The sequence below is a fragment of the Mixophyes fleayi genome, chromosome 4 (assembly GCF_038048845.1).
Source record: "Mixophyes fleayi isolate aMixFle1 chromosome 4, aMixFle1.hap1, whole genome shotgun sequence".
NCBI classification, from domain to species: Eukaryota; Metazoa; Chordata; class Amphibia; order Anura; family Limnodynastidae; genus Mixophyes; species Mixophyes fleayi.
The window spans coordinates 26283123-26304637 of NC_134405.1; the positions used below are offsets into that span (position 1 = coordinate 26283123).

The window sequence follows — 21515 nt, forward strand, 5'->3', positions numbered from 1 at the left end:
CATGAGGTAAAATTACCTCACGAAAATGAGTTTGAGCCCTACCAAATTTCAGCCCTTTTTGAAAAAATTTTCCCACACACACTAAGAATTTAGTAGGTCAGTGTATAACTCTGCCCAGCAGGTGGCGCTGCAACTTTTTTTTTTTCCCACACACACAGACAGACAGACGCCACTAAGCATTTATATATTATATATATATATATATATAAATTATTATAGTATATGTGTGATAATGGAAAATCTTTCACCCATACTTGCCTACTTTTTTATATGTCCAGGGGGCAGAAGCTGGAGGAGGGTTTTCACAGTGGTTTGGATAGCACTCTAGATTTTCTTGTGCAGATCACTCACATCAACAGAAAGACATTATAGAGTACAATCAAAGTGATAATCTGAGATCGAGTCATTTACCGGCCAATGGAGTGGGTATTTAAATGCTCTCAACCTGGCCTGCACCAGATAACCAGACCAAAGGACATAATAATGCCACTGGAATATATATATATTAGGCATCTGAAGACAGAGGAGTTGCTATATATGTTCATTATCATTTACATAGCGCCACCAATTCCGCAGCGCTGTACAGAGAATATTTGTCACTCACATCGGTCCCTGCCCCATTGGAACTTACAGTCTAAATTCCCTAACACACACAGGTTAATTTTGTCAGCAGCCCATTAACCTAACAGTAAGCTTTTGGAGTGTGGGAGGAAACCTGATCACCTGGAAGAAACCCACGCAAACACGGGGAGAACATACAAACTCTGCACAGATACAGTCATGGCTGGGAATTGAATTCATGACCCCACTGTTGTGAGGCAGATGTGATAACCACTGAGCCACCATGCTGCCTATATAATGAGTATTCTGAAGCATAAAGCTCCTCTAGAATGTAAGCTCTTGTGGTCCTCTCCCCCCTATGTCTCCTGTGTCCCTGCGATGTCCTGCGCCGGATCTTTGTGTGACCTCTACACTGGTTGTTTACTCTCACACAAGGAATTTGTACGTGTTTCTTGTAATTACTCCAGCATTACTCATACTTAGGTTTTTGTATCACACGTCTGCTGTTATACTTAATGGTATTTGTCATTAGACTTATATTTTCTATGTAATCTGCTAGATAACAAAAAATGAAATTGGAATATGGCGTTGGATGGAAATACTCTATAATTCGCCAATGTACCTGTCCACAAAACGCTAAATGTCCAGGCGCTATGTGTTGTGAGACTGTTCCTGTACCTGCTGATGACACCGGTCCCCCCATCTAGTAATCAATCTGCAGCACAACAAGCAACAAAGCTGCAGCTTCGCCAATGAAACAACACACAGTATCATTATACAGGAGTGTGTCTGTGTGTGTGTATGTGCGCATGCGTGTGTGCTCGTGCTCCTGCTGCCACTAATGTCTCTTAAATGGCAATTCACAGCCAGCCCCCCCCAGAGGGTGACAGATGGGACCACAGAGGAGGAGGGACAGTGGTGGTTATCATCTATCCGTCTATCCGTCTATCTATCTCATATCTATCTATCCGCCTATCTATCTATCTATCTATCTATCTATCTATCTATCTATCTATCTCTCATATCTATCTATCTATCTATCTATCTATCTATCTCTCATATCTATCTATCTATCTATCTATCTCATATCTATCTCATATCTATCCATCTATCTATCTATCTATATATCTCGTATCTATTTATGTATCTCATATCTATCCATCTCATATCTATATATCAGCTTTCTGTCTCATAGCTATCTGTCAGTTGTCTATCTCATATCTGTCTCATCGATCTATCTCATATCTATCAGCTGTCTGTAAATATATGTCTCATAGCTGTCTATCTCCTATAATATCTGTCTCATAGCTGTCTGTCTCTTATCTATCAGCTGTCTATCTATCTATCTCTTATCTGAGCTATCTATCATATCAATCCCTTATCTGAGCTATCTATCTATCTATCTATCTATCTATCTATCTATCTATCTATCCCTTATCTGAGCTATCTATCTATCCCTTATCTGAGCTATCTATCTATCTATCTATATATCTTTCTATCTATCTATCTATCTATCTATCTATCTATCTATCTATCTATCTATCTATCTCTTATCTGATCTATCTATCTATCTATTTATCTATCTATCTATCTATCTATCTATCTATCTATCTATCTATCTATCTCTTATCTGATCTATCTATATATCTATCTATCTATCTATCTATCTATCTATCTATCTATCTATCCCTTATCTGAGCTATCTATCTCTTAGCTATGTATCTCTATCCGTCTTTCTGTCTCATATCTATCCACCTCATATCTATAGATCAGCTTTCTGTCTCATAACTATCTGTCTCGGCTATCTGTCAGCTGTCTATCTCATCTCTAATATGTATCTGATATCTGTCTAATATCTATCTGCCTCATATCGATCTATCTATCCATCTCAGATCTAATGTCTGTCTCATATCTATCAGCTGACTATCTCATATCTAATATATGTCTCATAGCTGTCTATCTCATAGCTATATGTATATCTATCAATCTCATATCTGCAGGTGCGGGCTGGCATATTACAGCCCGGGGGGCACACAGGTTGCCGCATCACATGACAAGCGATGCGGCCGCGTCCAATGACGCGGCTGCATTGCGTGTCATGTGATGCGGCCGCATCCCGTGTTATGAGATGCGGCCGCCGGTCAAAATCAGGAAATTTTGCATCTGAGGGGCGGCCGGCCGGCCTTGCCGGCCCTAACAGCGCTGAAACCGAGTGGCCCGGGGGACCGATGCCCCCCTGCCCCCCAGGCCAGCCCGCCCCTGCATATCTGTCTCATATCTATCAGCTGTCTATATCATATATAATATCTCTCATATCCATCTGTCTATTGGCTGTCTATCTCGTGTCTCATAGCTGTCTATTTCATAGATGTCTGTCTCATAGCTATCTATTTATCCATCTCGTATCTATCTATCTCATATCTGTCTCATATCTATCTGTCATATCGATCTATCTATCTCATAGCTAATATGTATCTCAAATCTAATATCTAGCTCATATCTGTCTATATATCTATCAGATGTCTGTCTCATAGCTATGTGTCAGCTGTCTATCTCATATCTAATGTCTATCTCATATCTGTCTCCTAGCTATCTATCCATCTCATATCTATCTATCTCATATCTGTCTCATATCTATCTGTCATATCGATCTATCTATCTCATAGCTAATATGTATCTCAAATCTAATATCTAGCTCATATCTGTCTATATATCTATCAGATGTCTGTCTCATAGCTATGTGTCAGCTGTCTATCTCATATCTGTCTCATATTGATCTATCTCTCTCATATCTATCAGCTGTCTATCGTATCTAATATATGTCTAATAGCTGTCTATCTCATAGCCATCTGTCTCATATCTATCAGCTGTCTCTCTCATATCTAATATCTATCTCATATCTATCAGCTGTCTATCATGTCTTTTAGCTATCTGTCTCATATCTATCTATTTATCTATCTATAAGCTGTGTATCTTATGTCTATCCATCTCGTATCTATCTATCTATATTTCTATCTCATATCTGTCTCAAAGTTATATATCTATCTATCTAGCCCATATCTAAGCTATCTATCTCTTAGCTATGTATCTATCCCTCTCATATTTATCTCTATCTATCAAATCTATCAGCTGTCTATCTAAAATCTCGTATCTCATATTTGTCTAATATCTATCTCGTATCTGTGTATCATATATCTATCTCATACCTGTTTTCTATCTTTGTATTGATACATGTGTGATTATACTCAGAAGCCTGATGTGTAACTGTTCTCCTGATACCCTTGTGAGATTATATAACCCTCCTCCTGCACACGCCCTGTCTGTGATATAGATAGTAACCATCTGACGGCTCTAGGACCGTGGGGCACAGCACATCTTCTTTGTCTTCCAGCTGATCCAGTGCCGGACTCTTATACACCTCTTCTCTCTGTATGTACCACTGATTATCTGTGTATATATTATATGTACATAGCTCTATCCTCTATATACTATAAATATATATAATGTTTATGTGATGCATCTGTATTTTATTACCTCAATAGCTTTTATCCAATATGTAAGTGTGTGTGTGTGTGTGTGTGTGTGTGTATATATATATATATATATATATATATATATATATATATATATATATATATATATACATATATATATATACATATATATATTGCTTTGCAATCTACAGTGTAGGTTCCTGTGTATCTTTTATCTGCCTCTATGATTGTATATCTGTACATGTATGTCTATTCAGGTGTCTGACATATCTCTGTGTCTGTCTGTATTATGTGTGATGCCTTCTGTCTGGCCTCTGCTTCATTATCCAGATTACATCTTTACATCTGTCTGTACTGCCAATCTCTCCATACACTATTTCTCTATCATGTACTATGACTACATTCCCTCCACGGCCTCTGCACCTTCCCTTTATCTCATTGTACTGTGTCTACATTTACCTGTGCTGTCTCTATATCTCCCTGTATTGTTACTACAGTTGCCTATACTGTCTCCCTGTATGTCCCCCTGTACTGTTTCTCTGTCCCCCTGTGTGTCACCTGTACTGTCTCTCTGTGTGTCCCCTGTACTGTCTCTCTGTGTGTCCCCTGTACTGTCTCTCTGTGTGTCCCCTGTACTGTCTCTCTGTCTCCCTGTATGTCCCCCTGTACTGTCTCTCTGTCTCCCTGTATGTCCCCTGTACTGTCTCTCTGTGTGTCCCCTGTACTGTCTCTGTGTGTCCCCTGTACTGTCTCTCTGTGTGTCCCCTGTACTGTCTCTCTGTATGTCCCCTGTACTGTCTCTCTGTCTCCCTGTATGTCCCCCTGTACTGTCTCTCTGTCTCCCTGTATGTCCCCTGTACTGTCTCTGTGTGTCCCCTGTACTGTCTCTGTGTGTCCCCTGTACTGTCTCTCTGTGTGTCCCCTGTACTGTCTCTCTGTGTGTCCCCTGTACTGTCTCTCTGTGTGTCCCCTGTACTGTCTCTCTGTGTGTCCCCTGTACTGTCTCTCTGTACAGTCTCTCTGTATGTCCCCTGTACTGTCTCTCTGTATGTCCCCTATACTGTCTCTCTGTCCCCCTGTATGTCCCCTGTACTGTCTCTCTGTATGTCCCCTGTACTGTCTCTCTGTCTCCCTGTATGTCCCCTGTACTGTCTCTGTCTCCCTGTATGTCCCCTGTACTGTCTCTCTGTGTGTCCCCTGTACTGTCTCTCTGTGTGTCCCCTGTACTGTCTCTCTGTATGTCCCCTGTACTGTCTCTCTGTATGTCCCCTGTACTGTCTCTCTGTGTGTCCCCTGTACTGTCTCACTGTATGTCCCCTGTACTGTCTCTCTGTATGTCCCCTGTACTGTCTCTCTGTGTGTCCCCTGTACTGTCTCTCTGTGTGTCCCCTGTACTGTCTCTCTGTGTGTCCCCTGTACTGTCTCACTGTATGTCCCCTGTACTGTCTCTCTGTATGTCCCCTGTACTGTCTCTCTCTGTGTGTCCCCTGTACTGTCTCTCTGTATGTCCCCTGTACTGTCTCTCTGTGTGTCCCCTGTACTGTCTCACTGTATGTCCCCTGTACTGTCTCTCTGTATGTCCCCTGTACTGTCTCTCTGTGTGTCCCCTGTACTGTCTCTCTGTATGTCCCCTGTACTGTCTCTCTGTGTGTCCCCTGTACTGTCTCTCTGTGTGTCCCCTGTACTGTCTCTCTGTGTGTCCCCTGTACTGTCTCTCTGTATATCCCCTGTACTGTCTCTCTGTGTGTCCCCTGTACTGTCTCTCTGTGTGTCCCCTGTACTGTCTCTCTGTGTGTCCCCTGTACTGTCTCTCTGTGTGTCCCCTGTACTGTCTCTCTGTATGTCCCCTGTACTGTCTCTCTGTATATCCCCTGTACTGTCTCTCTGTATATCCCCTGTACTGTCTCTCTGTATATCCCCTGTACTGTCTCTCTGTATATCCCCTGTACTGTCTCTCTGTATATCCCCTGTACTGTCTCTCTGTATATCCCCTGTATGTCCCCTGTACTGTCTCTCTGTATATCCCCTGTACTGTCTCTCTGTATATCCCCTGTACTGTCTCTCTGTATATCCCCTGTACTGTCTCTCTGTATATCCCCTGTATGTCCCCTGTACTGTCTCTCTGTATATCCCCTGTACTGTCTCTGTATGTCCCCTGTACTGTCTCTGTATGTCCCCTGTACTGTCTCTCTGTATATCCCCTGTACTGTCTCTCTGTATATCCCCTGTATGTCCCCTGTACTGTCTCTCTGTATGCCCCCTGTACTATCTCTCTGTATATCCCCTGTATGTCCCCTGTACTGTCTCTCTGTATGTCCCCTGTACTGTCTCTCTGTATGTCCCCTGTACTGTCTCTCTGTATGCCCCCTGTACTATCTCTCTATCTCTCTGTGTATCTGTCTATATTGCATTCTCTTGTACTTCCAGACCATTGCTTCTCTCTATCCTGGGCCGCCATGTGTGTTCGGCCGCTCATCCTCCTCCTCCTAGCCGCTGTACCGGGAATCAGTGCTGTGGTTAGTGAAGTTCGGAGTTGCTTAGACACTGCCCGCGAGTTGAGGGAGAGAGGCCTGGGAGGTATTCCGGGCGTCCGGGCCCCTATATCTGGTACGTCTCCTTGGTATATATGTTGCGATATAGCCTATGCATACTATATATTCTATATTTTAAAATGAATGGCGATGTGTGGCGGATTGAAAAAGCTAAACCGCCAGTGGTTTGGTTAAAAACGCCATCAAAACCGCCATCCAAAAAATAGGACAGGACAGTTTTAACACCTGCTCCATGCTGTTAGGACTATTTTGCCATTTAGAACATAAGAGAAAGCACCATTGAGAGTTACATTATTTGGGCAATCATTATTTATTGATTAAGATGCAAATTTAATTTAATATTAAGTTATTGGGGAATTCTCCCCCCCCCCCCATTATATTAAGGGGACACAATTATTTAATTATTATATTATTCGCGCACTATGTAATGCCAAATTGTGCAACAAAAATAATAGTATCCACTATCGACAATCAGTTAATATGGTTATATATTCACCTTTCCTCCATAAATAAATGCTAAGATAGTGTCCCCTTAAAAATATATTTAAAAAAAATAGTTCCCCCATAAGTTAATATTAAATTCATTTTGCCCCTTAATTAATAAATAATGCCCAAATAATTGAAATGTCAATGGTGCTTTCTCTTATGTTCTGAATGGCAAAATAGCTCAAACATCATGCAGTTTGAGAAATCTCGCCACTATGGCTGTTTTGAAAACCCCAGCTTAGTAAATGTCATGGTTTGTATGTTTATCATTGTTAAAATCGGGATGGCGGTAAAGTAGGGGTTTTGAAAAATGTAAATTCTGGCAGTTTTAATGGCGGTTTAGGCTTTCGTTAATCTAGCCACAAACATTTAATTATTGCAATCAATAAATAAATGTAAAAAGTATATCCTTTTTGTGTTATATGTTTATCGGGTTGTCTTGATATTTCTCAAGATCTGAAGACATTTCAGGTTACATTTATACAGAAATTCAGTAAGTTCCAAAGGGTTCACAGACTTTCTATATATTAGGACACAATAGTGTACAATTGTTCAAATTCCTTTTTTCAGTCTTTCATTCGTCCATATAGGGTTCACATGCTGAGTGTAAATTCCCTTATCCTGCACTAGTGAGATCTTGTAAGGGTGACACAGTCCTGACCTTAGCCATTCTCTAAATACTGAATGACTATGAAATCCCCCTGTCCTGTTTCATGCTTTAATTATCCAATGGGTAAATGATTGACCCAAAGCACCACTATGTAAATGACTTCTCTAGAGCTGTAGAACTCTACAGTAGTGCTTCACCTTATTTGATCTCATCAGTGCAGGATCATGTTACTTCTCTTGATACTTATTTATGAGTGTATGTTTATTTAGCACAATAAAGTAACATCACTACTGGTATACTGGTAAATAAATGTGTCAGGACACCATGCATTATATATACTGAGCTGTTGCTATCCCGCTGATCTCTGTAGGAGAGCACCTCCGGATATGTCCCCAGGAGTACACATGTTGTCCCAGTGAGACCGAGCAGAGGTTGAGTGAAGAGAGCGTGAGAGATCTGGCCCGTATTGTGAATGAGAGCGTCAGCTACCCCATGGGGGTATTAACCGGGGCTAGAAAGAAGTTCCAGGGTAAGTGTGTATCCCGCTTTCCATTTATTGATCAATTCACCCTGTGCCTCATTCTCATCTTCGTCCTCCTCTCCTGATAGCTAGACTGTATTGTATCATTATATTCAATGTATTTAATATTTAGTCTACAAGAGTGATAATGTCCTCAAAAATACTCTTCCTAAACAAGTAACTAAAGGGTAGGGACACAATTCGAAAACTTTTGAAGGGACAGTAATGGGTTGCAATAGTGTAGGCGGGAGAGGATTAGTGACAGATGGAAAGTATAGAAAGTTCTTTGGGGGTATTTGAGCAAGTGGCGGTGTAGGCTTTGTTGGGGGTTATGTATGTGGAATGAAGAGGAGAATGGCTTAAATAAAGTTGTAGAGGTGTTCATGTTGGGTAACATACGACCAGTCCCAATAGAAAATCGCTCACTAAAAGAATTGCTGTAGGTCCTAGCGGAGGAACTGCTGCAAAATAATGCAATGGGCAAATGATGGGGCTTTAAGAAAAATGTATAAATAGACGAGAGCCCCTTTAATAAAGTCAACAGTTGCAAATTAACAGATCTGCATTTTTGGAGAAAACCATTGGCTGCCCCCCCACTCAATCGATTCTTTAAGCAGCGGAACTTAGAATATATTGAAAGCGAGATTGTGTTGCGTCAGTTGTCGTGCGTGGCCTTGTCACGGAACTTTGCTGTTCCTCCAATCAGGTACATTCCGACAACTGGTATATACCACGTTTATCTTCAAACTATACCACACATTGTGACCGAGGAATGGATCACAGCAGCATGCTCTGGCGTGACTCTCTACAGAGCAGTAGGGGCTTTCCAGAAGGGTCCCCTACATCTGTCATAACTTTAGGTTGTCCCCCAAAAATTAAACGTAGATCGGAGTTCTCCTTTTAAGTAGTTCATTCGACTCTTCCCATAGGGAGGGCTTCAGCATGCTCTATAGGTGTGTTTTATCATTTTACAGTATATAGAACTGGCACGTGTGTGATGTATACAGTCAGTCTCTGGCTGGAAGGGCATGCTGCGACTTGTGGTTCCACAGCAGATGGGAGACCTCAGATTGCTTCCCCATGCAGTTATGAAGGGTCTTACTCTCCTCTGTACCACGTAATCCATAACTAGATACCTCCTCTGCGGACTAACCCATTGCCGATGTGTTACTGATATCTGTGCTCTAATGTTTATCTACAGTGGGGGCAGCTAATTGCTGGGCAATGCCAATCAATATGTTAGGAATTAGTGACAACACTGTGGCACGAGACACTGTCATATCATTAGATCATAGTGGATTGATCATATTGATTCATGACCTGGAGGCAACAAGTACTCTTAAAGTTACACTATCTGCATAGTACTATGTTATGTATTATACTATTATGATATAATGTTCCTCTCTATGTTGTGCAGAATTTTTCCTGGCCCTCCTTGACTCCTCTGAGCACTCCCTCTCCGCCATGTTTGTACTCTCCTACGGACGCCTATACTCCCAGAATGCCGTCCTGTTCAGCACTCTCTTCTCTGAGCTGCGAGCTTATTACATGGGGGGAGGAGCCTCCAGACTGGCCGACGCGCTTTCTGAGTTCTGGGCGGGGCTGTTGGAGCGCACGCTCCGCCTGCTGCTCCCTCATTATGAGCTAAGCGCGGACTACATGGAGTGCGCGGCCCGCAGAGCTGAGGAACTGAGGCCCTTCGGAGACACCCCACGGAAACTTCGACTACAGGTGTGACCGAGGGGGAATATCCTGATTAACTTATGAAATTATATACATGATTGTTAGGTGCATTAAAATTAATTGAAACTTGACTTCATTTAATCCAGCAATGATTACTTGGTAACAAAGAGCACTGCTTGACATGATCAGCGCTCTATAGTAGGGAAAACAGGACATACATAAAACAGAGACATACAAGGCAGACATAATACATGCAGACATGAAAACAAAGAGTATGGACCTTGCTCATTGGAGAGCTTACATTCTAAGTGGAAGAGGGCACAGCTGAAACAAGAGGAGCAAATGAGGTTCAGAGTGGAGATTGGGACATGTGTGAGGGTGCATTAGTGTGAATAGTGTCATCAGGGATAAAGTAAGCTTAAAAAAAGAGATGGGTTTTTAGAGAGCGTCTAAAGATTTGAAGGCTGTGGGAAAGTCTGATTGAGCGCGGTAGGGAATTCCATAAGTGGGGAGCAGCACAGGAGAAGTCTTGGGAGGGAGTGAGAGGTGGTTATCAAAGATGAGATAAGGCGCAGGTCAGAATTGGATCTAAGAGAGCGGGAGAATATTTTGATATGAGATTTGAGATGTATGTAGGGATAGTGTTGTTGAGGACTTTGTAGGTAACAGTGAGTAATTTGAATTTGATTCTGAAGGACACAGGGAGCCAGTGTTGGGATTTGCAAAGTAGAGCAGCAGATGTGGAGCTGTGAGAGAGGAAGATCATTGTTGCAGTAGCATTTAGGATGGATTGAAGTGTGTGTCAGGAATGCCAGATAGCAGGAATTTGCAATAGTCAAGACGGGAGATGATGAGAGAATGGATAAGAGTTTTGGTAGCATGCTGAGTTAGAAAAGGGCGTTTTCTGGCAATGTTTTTAAGATGGAGTTAACAAGATTGGGACAGAGTCTGGATGTGAGGAATAAAGCAGAGGGTGGAATTAAGTATGACACCATGGCAGCGGGCTTGGGAGACTGAGGAATTTGTGGTGTTATAGACATTGTGGGAGATTTGAGCGGAGGTAGTAATTCTGGGAGGAAGGAAGATGATAAGTTCTGTTTTAGACTTGTCAAGTAATGAAGACTTCTGGGAAATTCCCAAACGTTTTACTGTCTAATAGTTGTTTCATAAATATGCACTGGGGGCATATTTATTAATACGTTCGTAGTATCTTATGAAATAAAGATTCTCTGATGCGATCACTGTGGTTCCAAAGCACATAGGTTTTATTCGCAAAGTATTACAAGGCTAAGTATTGCATGCATACACCTGCGAAGTTGGCACCAACAACAAGCTTCTATCAGAAATCTCTGGTTTACAAAACCAGAGGGGAACAGTTTATACACTGTACAGTCGTAAAAAGCAATGACATCACAAGGATACACAGTTACAGTATCAAGGTCCACATTCATAGGTCGATGGGTCATGACCTCCCAAGAACTCAACGTCCCATTGGTTGATTCCTCTGGTTATTGTTCTTTGAGGTGACCACTTTATATTTTATATTAAATGATAGAAATTCACTCATTATTTACATATTGCTATGATAATAATTCCGTTGCATACTAATCGCATCGCAACCAGTTTTCATTGATGTCCCCCTGTATAATGTTTTATTACAGGTTGTACTGACAATTACTCTGTCTTCTGCAGATCACACGAGCATTGGGAGCTGCCAGGACACTGGTCCAGGGACTGGCAACAGGAAGTGACATTGTCAGTAGAGCAGCCAAGGTACAGTGCTGGGTGATATTGTGTGTTCCTGTCCCTCCCCCTGACATAGACAGATGGGAGCTATGTCCCTCCCCATGCAGGGTGACACAGTGACACAGACAGAAGGGAGCTATGAGTCTGTCCCTCCCCCTGCAGGGTGACACAGACAGAAGGTAGCTATGAGTCTGTCCCTCCCCCTGCAGGGTGACACAGACAGAAGGGAGCTATGAGTCTGTCCCTCCCCCTTCAGGGTGACACAGACAGAAGGGAGCTATGAGTCTGTCCCTCCCCCTGCAGGGTGACACAGTGAAACAGACAGAAGGGAGATATGAGTCTGTCCCTCCCCCTGCAGAGTGACACAGACAGAAGGAAGCTATGAGTCTGTCCCTCTCCTTGCAGGGAGACACAGACAGAAGGGAGCTATGAGTTAGTCCCTCCCCCTTCAGGGTGACACAGACAAAAGGGAGCTATGTCCCTCCCCCTGCAGGGTGACACAGTGAAACAGACAGAAGGGAGCTATGAGTCTGTCCCTCCCCCTGCATGGTGACACAGACAGAAGGGAGCTATGAGACTGTCCCTCCCCCTGCCGGGTGACACAGACAGAAGGGAGCTATGAGTTAGTCCCTCCCCCTTCAGGGTGACACAGACAAAAGGGAGCTATGTCCCTCCCCCTGCAGGGTGACACAGTGAAACAGACAGAAGGGAGCTATGAGTCTGTCCCTCCCCCTGCAGGGTGACACAGACAGAAGGGAGCTATGAGACTGTCCCTCCCCCTGCCGGGTGACACAGATAGTTGGAGCTATGAAAAAATATTGAATTATTTTGTTAAAAGAAAAAAAAACAAATATAGAAATGTCCAAGTGAATGGATGCCCTGAATCTTCATACATTTATAGGCTTCTGTGGTCAGAGTTGACCTTTCCATACATAGACAGGAAGACTTGGGACCAGTAAGGAACAAGACATTGCTCCTTCCCCGGTATACCCCTTACTGTAGAGGGCTCCAGTCTAGTAGATGTGAGATGAACCTGTGATGGAGACATGAATCCCAGTGTAACAAGGACTCTACGACCTATTAGACACACTCTCTATCCCCTTCTCTTTTCTATCCAGGCAGTGCCACCTCCCGATTGCCTCCGAGCTGCCATGCGAATGTGGTATTGCCCTCTATGCCGGGGTTACACTGGTCTCCTGCCCTGCCACGGTCTTTGTCTCAACGTCATGAAGGGCTGCCTCGCCCACCAGGCGGATATGGATGCTGATTGGAACAGTTTAATAGGTTGGTATTTCAAAAATGACCTCTGAACTAATGTCATGTTCCATCATTTCATGCACCCTCCCTCCGGCTCTCACCCTATAGCTGCTCACAGTACTTGTCTCTGACGTGACTTGATCAGACTGCAGACAATTCTTGTGGCGCGGAGTCCTACAAATTAGTTCCTTTTTTTTTTTTCTTTTCTACATTGGGCAAAGTTCACCAAGAAATTTGTGTCTCCACTGCAGTGCTTTACACCCTACTGCAAATTTTACTTGTTGCTCAGTTTTACTGCCCTTGGATACAACACTGAGCAGCTCCCGGGACACAATGGTATCTAATGCAGCATAGCTAATCTTTGTCTTACCCAAGGGCAGTGAAAATAAAGATCTCTGCCTCATTGAGATTAAGACCTATCTAAAAAACACAGGGGAAATCCACAAAGTTAAAGCTCTGTATTTAGTAAAAGTTACAGACTGTTATGTACAGCACAATAGGTTTAAGTCTTCTGTAGGTCAATGGACGATTTAAAGGAGAAGTACACCCAAAGCTGAAAATTCATTTGTGGGTAGAATTCATTATGCTAAACAATATTACAGAATATTACTTACCTGGGAACTGCGGATCCACCTGATCCAATGTCTCCCTTGTCTGTATTGGTCCAGTCACATCTCTCTTCTCTAGTTTCACACAGACAGCTAGTTGTCAGAGCCCCTCCTCCTTGACCTCTCCAGTCATGTGACTGGGACGTTCACGAGTATTGACCACAAGCTGTCTGTGTGTCCTGCTGAATTGAGAGCACACTGGACCCAAGCTAAGTAATTTGCATTATTATTTATCTTACTGGACTCTCTGTAAACTACTTTCTCTGCTTTGTCCTTTAGAAGAATATTGGCCATTGTTTCTAGTTGTCTGTCTCCTCCTTACCTGTGCTGCAGATACATCACATCCAGACGTTACCAGTAGTTGTCACCATTTCCTCTGTATTTTCTGTGATCTCTGCTGTTTGGTGTCTAGTAGCTGGGTTTAATAGTGGAGTGTTTTACAAGCCAGCTCTGGTACCCTCTCACCTTTCTGTGCTGTTTGGTTAGGGATATTCACAATTAAAATATTTGTCCTTTCATAGACGGACTGCAGGAGGTGGCCGAGCGTCTGACGGGACCCTTCAATGTGGAATTTGCCACTGAATCCATCTCCGTGAAGATATCGGAGGCGATAATGACACTACAGGAAGAGAGTGTGCAGCTCACAGCCCAGGTATCGGGGTCTACTGAGGGTACCCAAAAGGTTTAAAAAATCCCTGGATAATTACATAATAGGCATCCACTATTGGGCTTATGAATAGGGGTACAACCCCCCTCCCCTCTTAACTGAGCTCATCCTCAAAGATTTTTAATACAATGCTGGAATTAGAGTTATACAGGAGTTCTATTAAATAGGTGTTCTATTAAAATCTTCTTCTTGCTTTTAGAATATTTAACACTGAACTCCACAATAAAATCATTGATCAATAGCCTGGAATGTTAATACATATTAAGCCCCCTTTATTGTATATAAAACACCTGCGAGTTAGATACTTGATTTATATTGTGACACATTGGGGGCAGGAGACCTAACACATGCCCCAGTATGTTGTGGGTAGCAGAGTTTTAATGTATGAACGTTCCATCCTGTTGATTAATGCTTAGATTTATTGTTACCATTAATTAACACTGACAGGAGGCTGGGACCAGTCACAAGTACCACGGTAGCTGGACCCGATTCATCGCCGCCTTATACCACAAATTAATAAGTGTGAACCGATACGCAAACATACTGCAAAATTAAACTGAATTGTTCTTTAAGGGGTTTTGTATCATCAGATTCCTTTAAGTTATCGGCTTGTAGATGCCCCCCTGCAACTTTGACTAAACACTTTACCTCTGCTATCTAGCTTCCCTCTGTAGAGTTTTGCTGTGCACCAATACAACTTGTTTATTTAGTTGCCCAGGGATACGAGGCAGCTTTGTGTATCCCATGGCATCGGGAATAAACAGCTGTCTGATGTTAGAAGAACATGGCTGGGAAGCACAGACGGAAGCTTGAAGAACAAGAAAGGCATTCAGTATTGCATAAGCCAATAAATTAAAGTTATATGAATATGGAAAACTCTGTTACCACTAATCGGTTTTTGGATTTAGGTGCAGTTTTGTTGTTCAAGAAGTGTCCACTAGATGGCGCTCCAGTCTTCTTACAGAGACGTTTTCACCATACAAGGCCTGATTTAAAATCAGCGTATTGTGTGTTTCGTTTTTTTAAAGTTTTTTTTCATTCCCTTCTCCCCCATAAAATACATTTATTAAGATATTATGAACGACCATGGCCATAAAATAAATTTTTACGGTTACTCCTGATTGCACACATGTTTCTGGCATATATACGTGTCCCTCATCACTATCACGCAGCACTTACATCTGCCCTGTAGTTGGTGCAAGTGATAACGGCAGAAAAACACGTACCTGAGCGAAGTCCAAAGCTTGCATCGGACACTGCTGCGGTCGTCCTTGACACGTCCGTACTGTACATTGACTACCTGCATAGGCTCAGTCCCCTCCACTGACACCCATGAAACGGTAGGCTGTCGGAAGTGTCCTTTGAGCTCAAAGGTGAATTGCATACACTTGTGTTTTCTGGCATATGGTCCAGTTTTGGGCATGCGCAGATTGATTTAGCGCAAAATACATCACAGATCTGCTTTTACATACCTTAATGAATCAGGCCCACAATGTCAGAACCTTTAGTAATGATGCAGCCACAGCATAAACATCAACATTTATTTATGTAGTGCCAGCAGATTCCATAGCGCTTTACAATTGGGAACGAACATTAATAAGACAATACTGGGTAATACAGACAGACAGAGAGGTAAGAGGGCCCCTCACACAAGCTTACAGCATGTGCCGTACACTGTAGAGAGGCCGTCTGCAGAGTGCAAGCCTGCTGTATAGTGTATACCCCTGTGTCAAATAACAGGGCACAGAGCTACAGTCCTATCACACCAGCCATTTCCTACGTGTGACTGTTGTGTCTCTACACCTGTGACTGGGTGTACAGCTTTACCAGTGGCTGGCTGGGCACCAGCTGTTGTACTGGATTACTAAATGGTAAGATTTCCATTTTCAGTCCCATGCCCTTTATGAGTACCTCACTGGGGATACTGATAGCAACCGTCAATTGTAAGCTCTTTGGACAAGGGTTTTACGTCCATGTTGTGTAAATGTTGGTGTTGTCTCATCGTTACAGTACCCAGGCCAGTGTGCACGTGTATTACTTACATTTCTCTGCCCGGCGGACCTGTTGACACTTTATAAATCAATAGTTGTCGTTGCACCAGACTAATTAGAGCTAATTGGTGATTGATTGCTGCCTGTTTGTTCTTTGCAAGTAAATAGATGTTGTCAAAGGCAATTCACCTCCCTGTGGGAAATAGCAACCAATCAGATTCTGTCATTTTCACGTGCAATTTGGGAGATGAAGGCAAATATCTGATGGTTTCTATGGGTAAGATGAGATTTTATCCTTTTGCACTGGTTTCCCCACTAGGAGTGCTGTAAGCGCCATGGTTTCCCTGTCTCATCATCATCATCACCATTTATTTATATAGCGCCACTGATTCCGCAGCGCTGTACACAACATGACTTGGCATCTAGTTGCAGATTAATCTGTTGTAGGAGTTGTTAATGTACATGGCAAGGAGCCAACCTGCAGCTCACCAGCCACTGTGGAACTACAAGTCCCAGCATGGTCTCGCCGTTCCAATGCTCCTGGGGAACCGCAAGCGGCCTAGGTCTGTTGTACACAGTAATACTGATAAGTGTGTCCTTTAAAATAGATATTCCAGTCCTGTGGCACCCCGCCCCCAGCTCGCGCAAGACGCTCTCCCCAAGAAGACCCCAAAAGGAAGTTTCGAGTTTACAGCAATGAGGAGAAGCCCACGTCAGCGGCTGGTACCAACATAGACAGACTGGTGAGAGCGGATTACAGATGAAAATCTGTGGTTTTATTATCTGCATGTTCTCCTCCTTCATAGAACAATTGGCTTCTTGATAGGTGTCAGAGGTGGTGTCCAAGCTCCGCCCACTGCGTGGCCTGTGGAAGCTCCTCCCTCTGTCGCTCTGCTCTGATCACAGGGTCTCGGCTGGGCTCAGCAACCAGGAGAAGTGCTGGAATGGACAAACCAGGGGACGGTGAGTTTGGACACATTGTTCTAGATAAGTGGCGGGATTGGGCATCCATTGGCTGATGTAGCACACTAACTCCCCAAAATATTTACCCTGTTTTTTCTTCATTTAGTCCAGAACAACGTTGATGTGACTTTTCTTGACATGGATTTGTTGTGTTGTATTCCCATGATCCGACAGGTACCTTCCACAGGTGACCGGTGACGGACTGGTCAATCAGATTAATAATCCAGAGGTGGAGCTACCGATGTCCTCTTCTGACCCCAGAACCCGTCAGCTGGGCCTACAGCTTCGGGTGGTGAGGAGTAAACTGCGGGCGGCCTACAGCGGAAAGGACAGCGACACCCAGGATGCCTGTAAGTGATCACGTGTGTGTGCATGTCTCCGTTGTACCATGTCGATTGTACGCCAATTAAGTTCCAGTATTCATTCTTAACTTCCAAACCTGTGTTCAATTTGGTCACACGTGTGCGTTGGCTAAATTGCGAAGATACAATGGTTTGGTGGTCTGGCCAAGGAGCCCAATTCCATGAGGTCCTCTTAGTGTGGTTGGCCAGTGACCACACACACACACACACCAAGAACGATCTCAAGAGATGTCATCTGTTCTTGACCATTCATGGTAGTTTATGAAGGTCCATAAACTTCATTATATCAAGACAGTGTGGTCTAAACTGGCTGACGAGTTTTGGTTGCAAGTTGTAGGGCTCTAACCTTTTGACCTAAGTTCCCTTCTGGAGGTGGATATTACAGCCACTGAGGACTCATTTTGTTGAACCTCCTACGTGTACCAGAATACCACATTGATGAACATGTTACTTGGAATGTCTTGTCTCCCTTCTCCAATTAGACGATGAGGGCAGCGGGGGCTCCGGAGGAGGTGACCCAGTGACGGTGAGACCTGTGATCAGGACCCAGCCAGGAGGTGCCGAGCGCAAGGAGAGGCCCAGCAAGGACAAGAAGCAGAATGCTGGCGGGAAAGGGAGGGGGGGTAGGAGAGGTGGGGGTAGGAATACTGATGGGGCAGGAGGGTTGAGTGTCCCCTCTTATATAATTATCTTAATGACCTTGCTTGCCAGACTTTTAGTGTCGGTGTGACCTGAATGATATCTTAGACATTAATAACACATCTCTAGGCCTCCTGGCACTGGACCCCTGAAAAAATGTAGATGTTATAGTCTAAAACAGACATCCCATTCAATGATATGTTACTGGTGTGCAGGACCTTCTCTCGGCCACTATAAGCGCTGTGTTATGCTTTAGGAATGTAAATAAATGCTCACATTGAATAAGGTATAGTGCCATCTACAGGAGCGAGAAGGTAATTCACACCGCTGAGTTAATTTTCCATGATTGATAGAACTAACGTCAAAGTCGCTTTGTAAAAATTAACAATGGCTCCTAGTTTATTGCTTTCCTGTTGTGCTGCAATTTGTATGGTGGTGTAAGCTCAGGCCTTGGAGATCAGGGTATTCATTCTCCTACTGCGTTCTTGGACCATATTTCACCCACCTGGGTTTAGTCAGTTTGTCGTCACTTCTGGCTGCTACTTTTATTCAACACCCAATGATATGAGTATTTTTGCACCCCGGGTATGGAGTTTTCTAAGCACATCTCCCCTTATACAAGTTTAGGACTTATACAAGGGCCTCATTCTCAACCTTTCCCCATTAAAGCTGTTTTCAAGTTTCAAGTCAAAATCTACAAAATCTCCAATACTCACCCTTCATTCATTGCCACTTACCAGATCCACTATGCTGTGAAGGCCTGTATGTCCTCTAGCCTCTGTAGGCATCGCCCAACTCCTTGACTACATCTCCCATCATGCAATGGACCTCTCCCTTCTAATGAGCCAGTTTCCAATGCGCACATGCTGTGTGAAAGGGAATATATCAATGAGAGGCTTTTTGTGACAGGTGGCGGCCATACCCATCGATGTGGTGGGTAGGGGTGGATTACATGCAGGGACGGACAGTGGAGGCCATGTAGCCTCTCATTGCAACCAGTGTCAAAACAGAACCAGGATCACCAGCTGACAGTCACACCTATGTTAGGTAATAGCCTACTATACCTCAGTAACCATACAGACCCTGCCTTTGCATAATGGGACAGACCCTTTCATTCAAACCCAATTTATTTGACGGTCATCCAGTTGGACGTGAATTTGCGTTGTCCAATTTAGCAGCACCCAGTCCATAGAGGCTTAGAAATGAAACCCAGGAGCTTCCTCTGATCTCAGATGATGTTGGCTTTATAAAGTATTTCTCTTTTACTATTGTATTCATAAATTTAAAAAAAAAAAAAAACATTTTTAGTGCCAATATTACATTCCATTTTTTATAACGAAAAGTTGGTCATGTTTTAAAAGGATTTTGTAGGGGAACAATGGATGCTTAAGGGATGGTCAGCTTTCAGACGTCTCACCTAGGTATTGCCTCCCAAGGACCCGGTTGGTGGGTTTTTTCCCGTGGAGCCCTACACTTTCATTTTATTGTTAGTGTGCGCTGTATCTCATGCTGGAAGACTTGAGGACTTGAGGCAGAAGGGCTCTGATTAGATGGGTTTCCTCCAGTTTGTAGTTTGGATATTCGTCCATGGCTTCAGTCCTCCCTAATTTGGCATCTTGTCTTCAGTATTTAATATAGTTGCCATTAGCAGCAAAACTAAGGTGTCAGCTTTGAAGACAAGAGAAGGACACCCCAATAAATGCCACCCATGGGGGGCCCTGGCTAGGTGGGTGTGTCCAAAAGTACACCCCTATAAGTTTTGCTAATTTATGTATTTAATGTTTGTTTATTTAAACGTCTGATGTAAATAGCGTGTTATTGTTTTTAAGAATTCCGTTAAAATTTAATATATATTTTTTAAAATACTTGTACGGTCAAGGTTTTCATTTGATATCTGAATTTTTGATTTTTTTTTTTTTTTTTTTAAATAAAGATTTCATTTTAATTACTTGTCTTTTATGTTGTCATTTGACATGATCATAAGGAACACTAAAGCCACAACTTTTAAGGAGTTTTCATCTTTAGTAGACAATTTGTTTTTTGGTTTTTTTTGGTACTATATGTACGTCATAGCAGCTTTTAATGGAGCTCCCTGCAAAAATTAACCAGGGGGATAAAGGATTACACGCAGTAAAGTTACACGAGGGCATGCAGAAATCAATAAATTGGTATGAAGATGGACATTCCTGTTAAAACATTCATATGTTTACTGTATATATACAGTATTTTTCCATTACATCAGCTTAGTGGGAGCTAAAAAGCTAATTCAAAAGTGATTGAACATTTAATAAGTATTTAATACCTTCTTTGTTAAATCTATCACTTAAGAATACTGTTAACAGTTCTCAGTCACTCTGCGACCTTAAGGATTAAAGCGAAAGTGGTCAGATTCTAGCAGCCTCTACATGTCTGCTGTAATGAGTCACCACTGAGATAATAGAATGGGGCTTTGAATGTCCCGAATTTTCAAGGTTACTTTATTTAAATCAGCTGGAATTCCAGCTTCAGAAAAGCAGGATATACAAGTGCTCTATTTCCACCAGATGTCCTTTCACTCTTGTGGGTAATTTAACACATAAATGGATCTAAAGCCAGCAGTATTTTAGGAGAAAAAAGTAAACGTGCAAATGAATAAAGAGGAGGATTCAAAAATATTAAGAGAGTGGACATTGAAGTCATTTTCTGGGGGGGGCAGCTCCACGCAGAGGGGTGTACGCCTTGAAACGCACTTGCACAAATGCAGAAGACTTACGGATCTGCTATCTTTGTAGTTCGTAAATGACTCCTAGTGATATGCAAATAATGAGCGATATGTGACATCTTTAAAAAGTTGATTGGTCGTGTGGCCGATAGTTGGTGCTAATTTACCAATTACGTATGTAATGCCAGATTTGCATAAATGGGTTTACTAGTACCAAAAATCACGTACTAAGGCAGAAACGGTTCACCTGTGTATATAAAATGTTTAAAACATATATATATATATTTTAAGAGTAGATACACAAAACTACTGCCGGACTCCAGAAAGAAAGCTTATCCAGTTAATAGACACTTCATATCTAAGCCACATGCAAAGAATAAATGTTATTTTCCATTTACATGGCTTAAAGCACACATTTGTATGGCATACCCTGCCAGCATCACTACCTATAAATAGAAAGAGAGTAAATATGTATTTATTAGTTCATCTGGTTTTAATCTGATCTAAGACTTCAGAAAATGATGAAAGCTTTTTTCCAGGTTGTAATGATAACTCCGTACAGAATTAACTCATTCACTTTTTTAATGTATTTTTTATTTTTCACTAAAGCAAAATGTATAGTAACATTCACGTTGTTATACTAAACAATCAGTGGCGTTATTCGACTAACCAAGT

General features: G+C 42.6%; 1 protein-coding gene across 3 annotated transcripts; it reads left to right on the forward strand.

The window, feature by feature from the left end:
• The first annotated feature begins 570 nt into the window (after positions 1-570).
• On the forward strand, positions 571-19211 carry GPC2 (glypican 2). Of its 3 annotated transcripts, none has more exons than XM_075206495.1 (11): positions 571-1002; positions 6483-6662; positions 8074-8232; positions 9641-9954; positions 11599-11679; positions 12771-12936; positions 14039-14169; positions 16784-16918; positions 17002-17138; positions 17313-17488; positions 17983-19211. In XM_075206495.1, the coding sequence occupies exons 2-11, from the start codon at positions 6512-6514 to the stop codon at positions 18228-18230; spliced, it is 1698 nt and encodes a 565-aa protein (XP_075062596.1). In that variant the 5' UTR covers positions 571-1002; positions 6483-6511; the 3' UTR covers positions 18231-19211. The 3 variants fall into 3 exon arrangements, with proteins under 3 accessions (XP_075062596.1, XP_075062594.1, XP_075062593.1); XM_075206493.1 differs by lacking the exon at positions 571-1002 and adding an exon at positions 3540-3990; XM_075206492.1 differs by lacking the exon at positions 571-1002 and having other exon boundaries at positions 6325-6662.
• The last annotated feature ends 2304 nt before the right edge of the window (positions 19212-21515 follow it).

Bases quoted from the DNA above. Each gene is read 5' to 3' on its own strand.
- GPC2 (XM_075206492.1), top strand. From the start codon at position 6,344: ATGTCCCCTGTACTGTCTCTCTGTATGTCCCCTGTACTGTCTCTCTGT. The intron at 9,955-11,598 runs GTGTGACCGAGG...TGTCTTCTGCAG, and splicing joins CACGGAAACTTCGACTACAG to ATCACACGAGCATTGGGAGC. The intron at 12,937-14,038 runs GTTGGTATTTCA...GTCCTTTCATAG, and splicing joins TGATTGGAACAGTTTAATAG to ACGGACTGCAGGAGGTGGCC.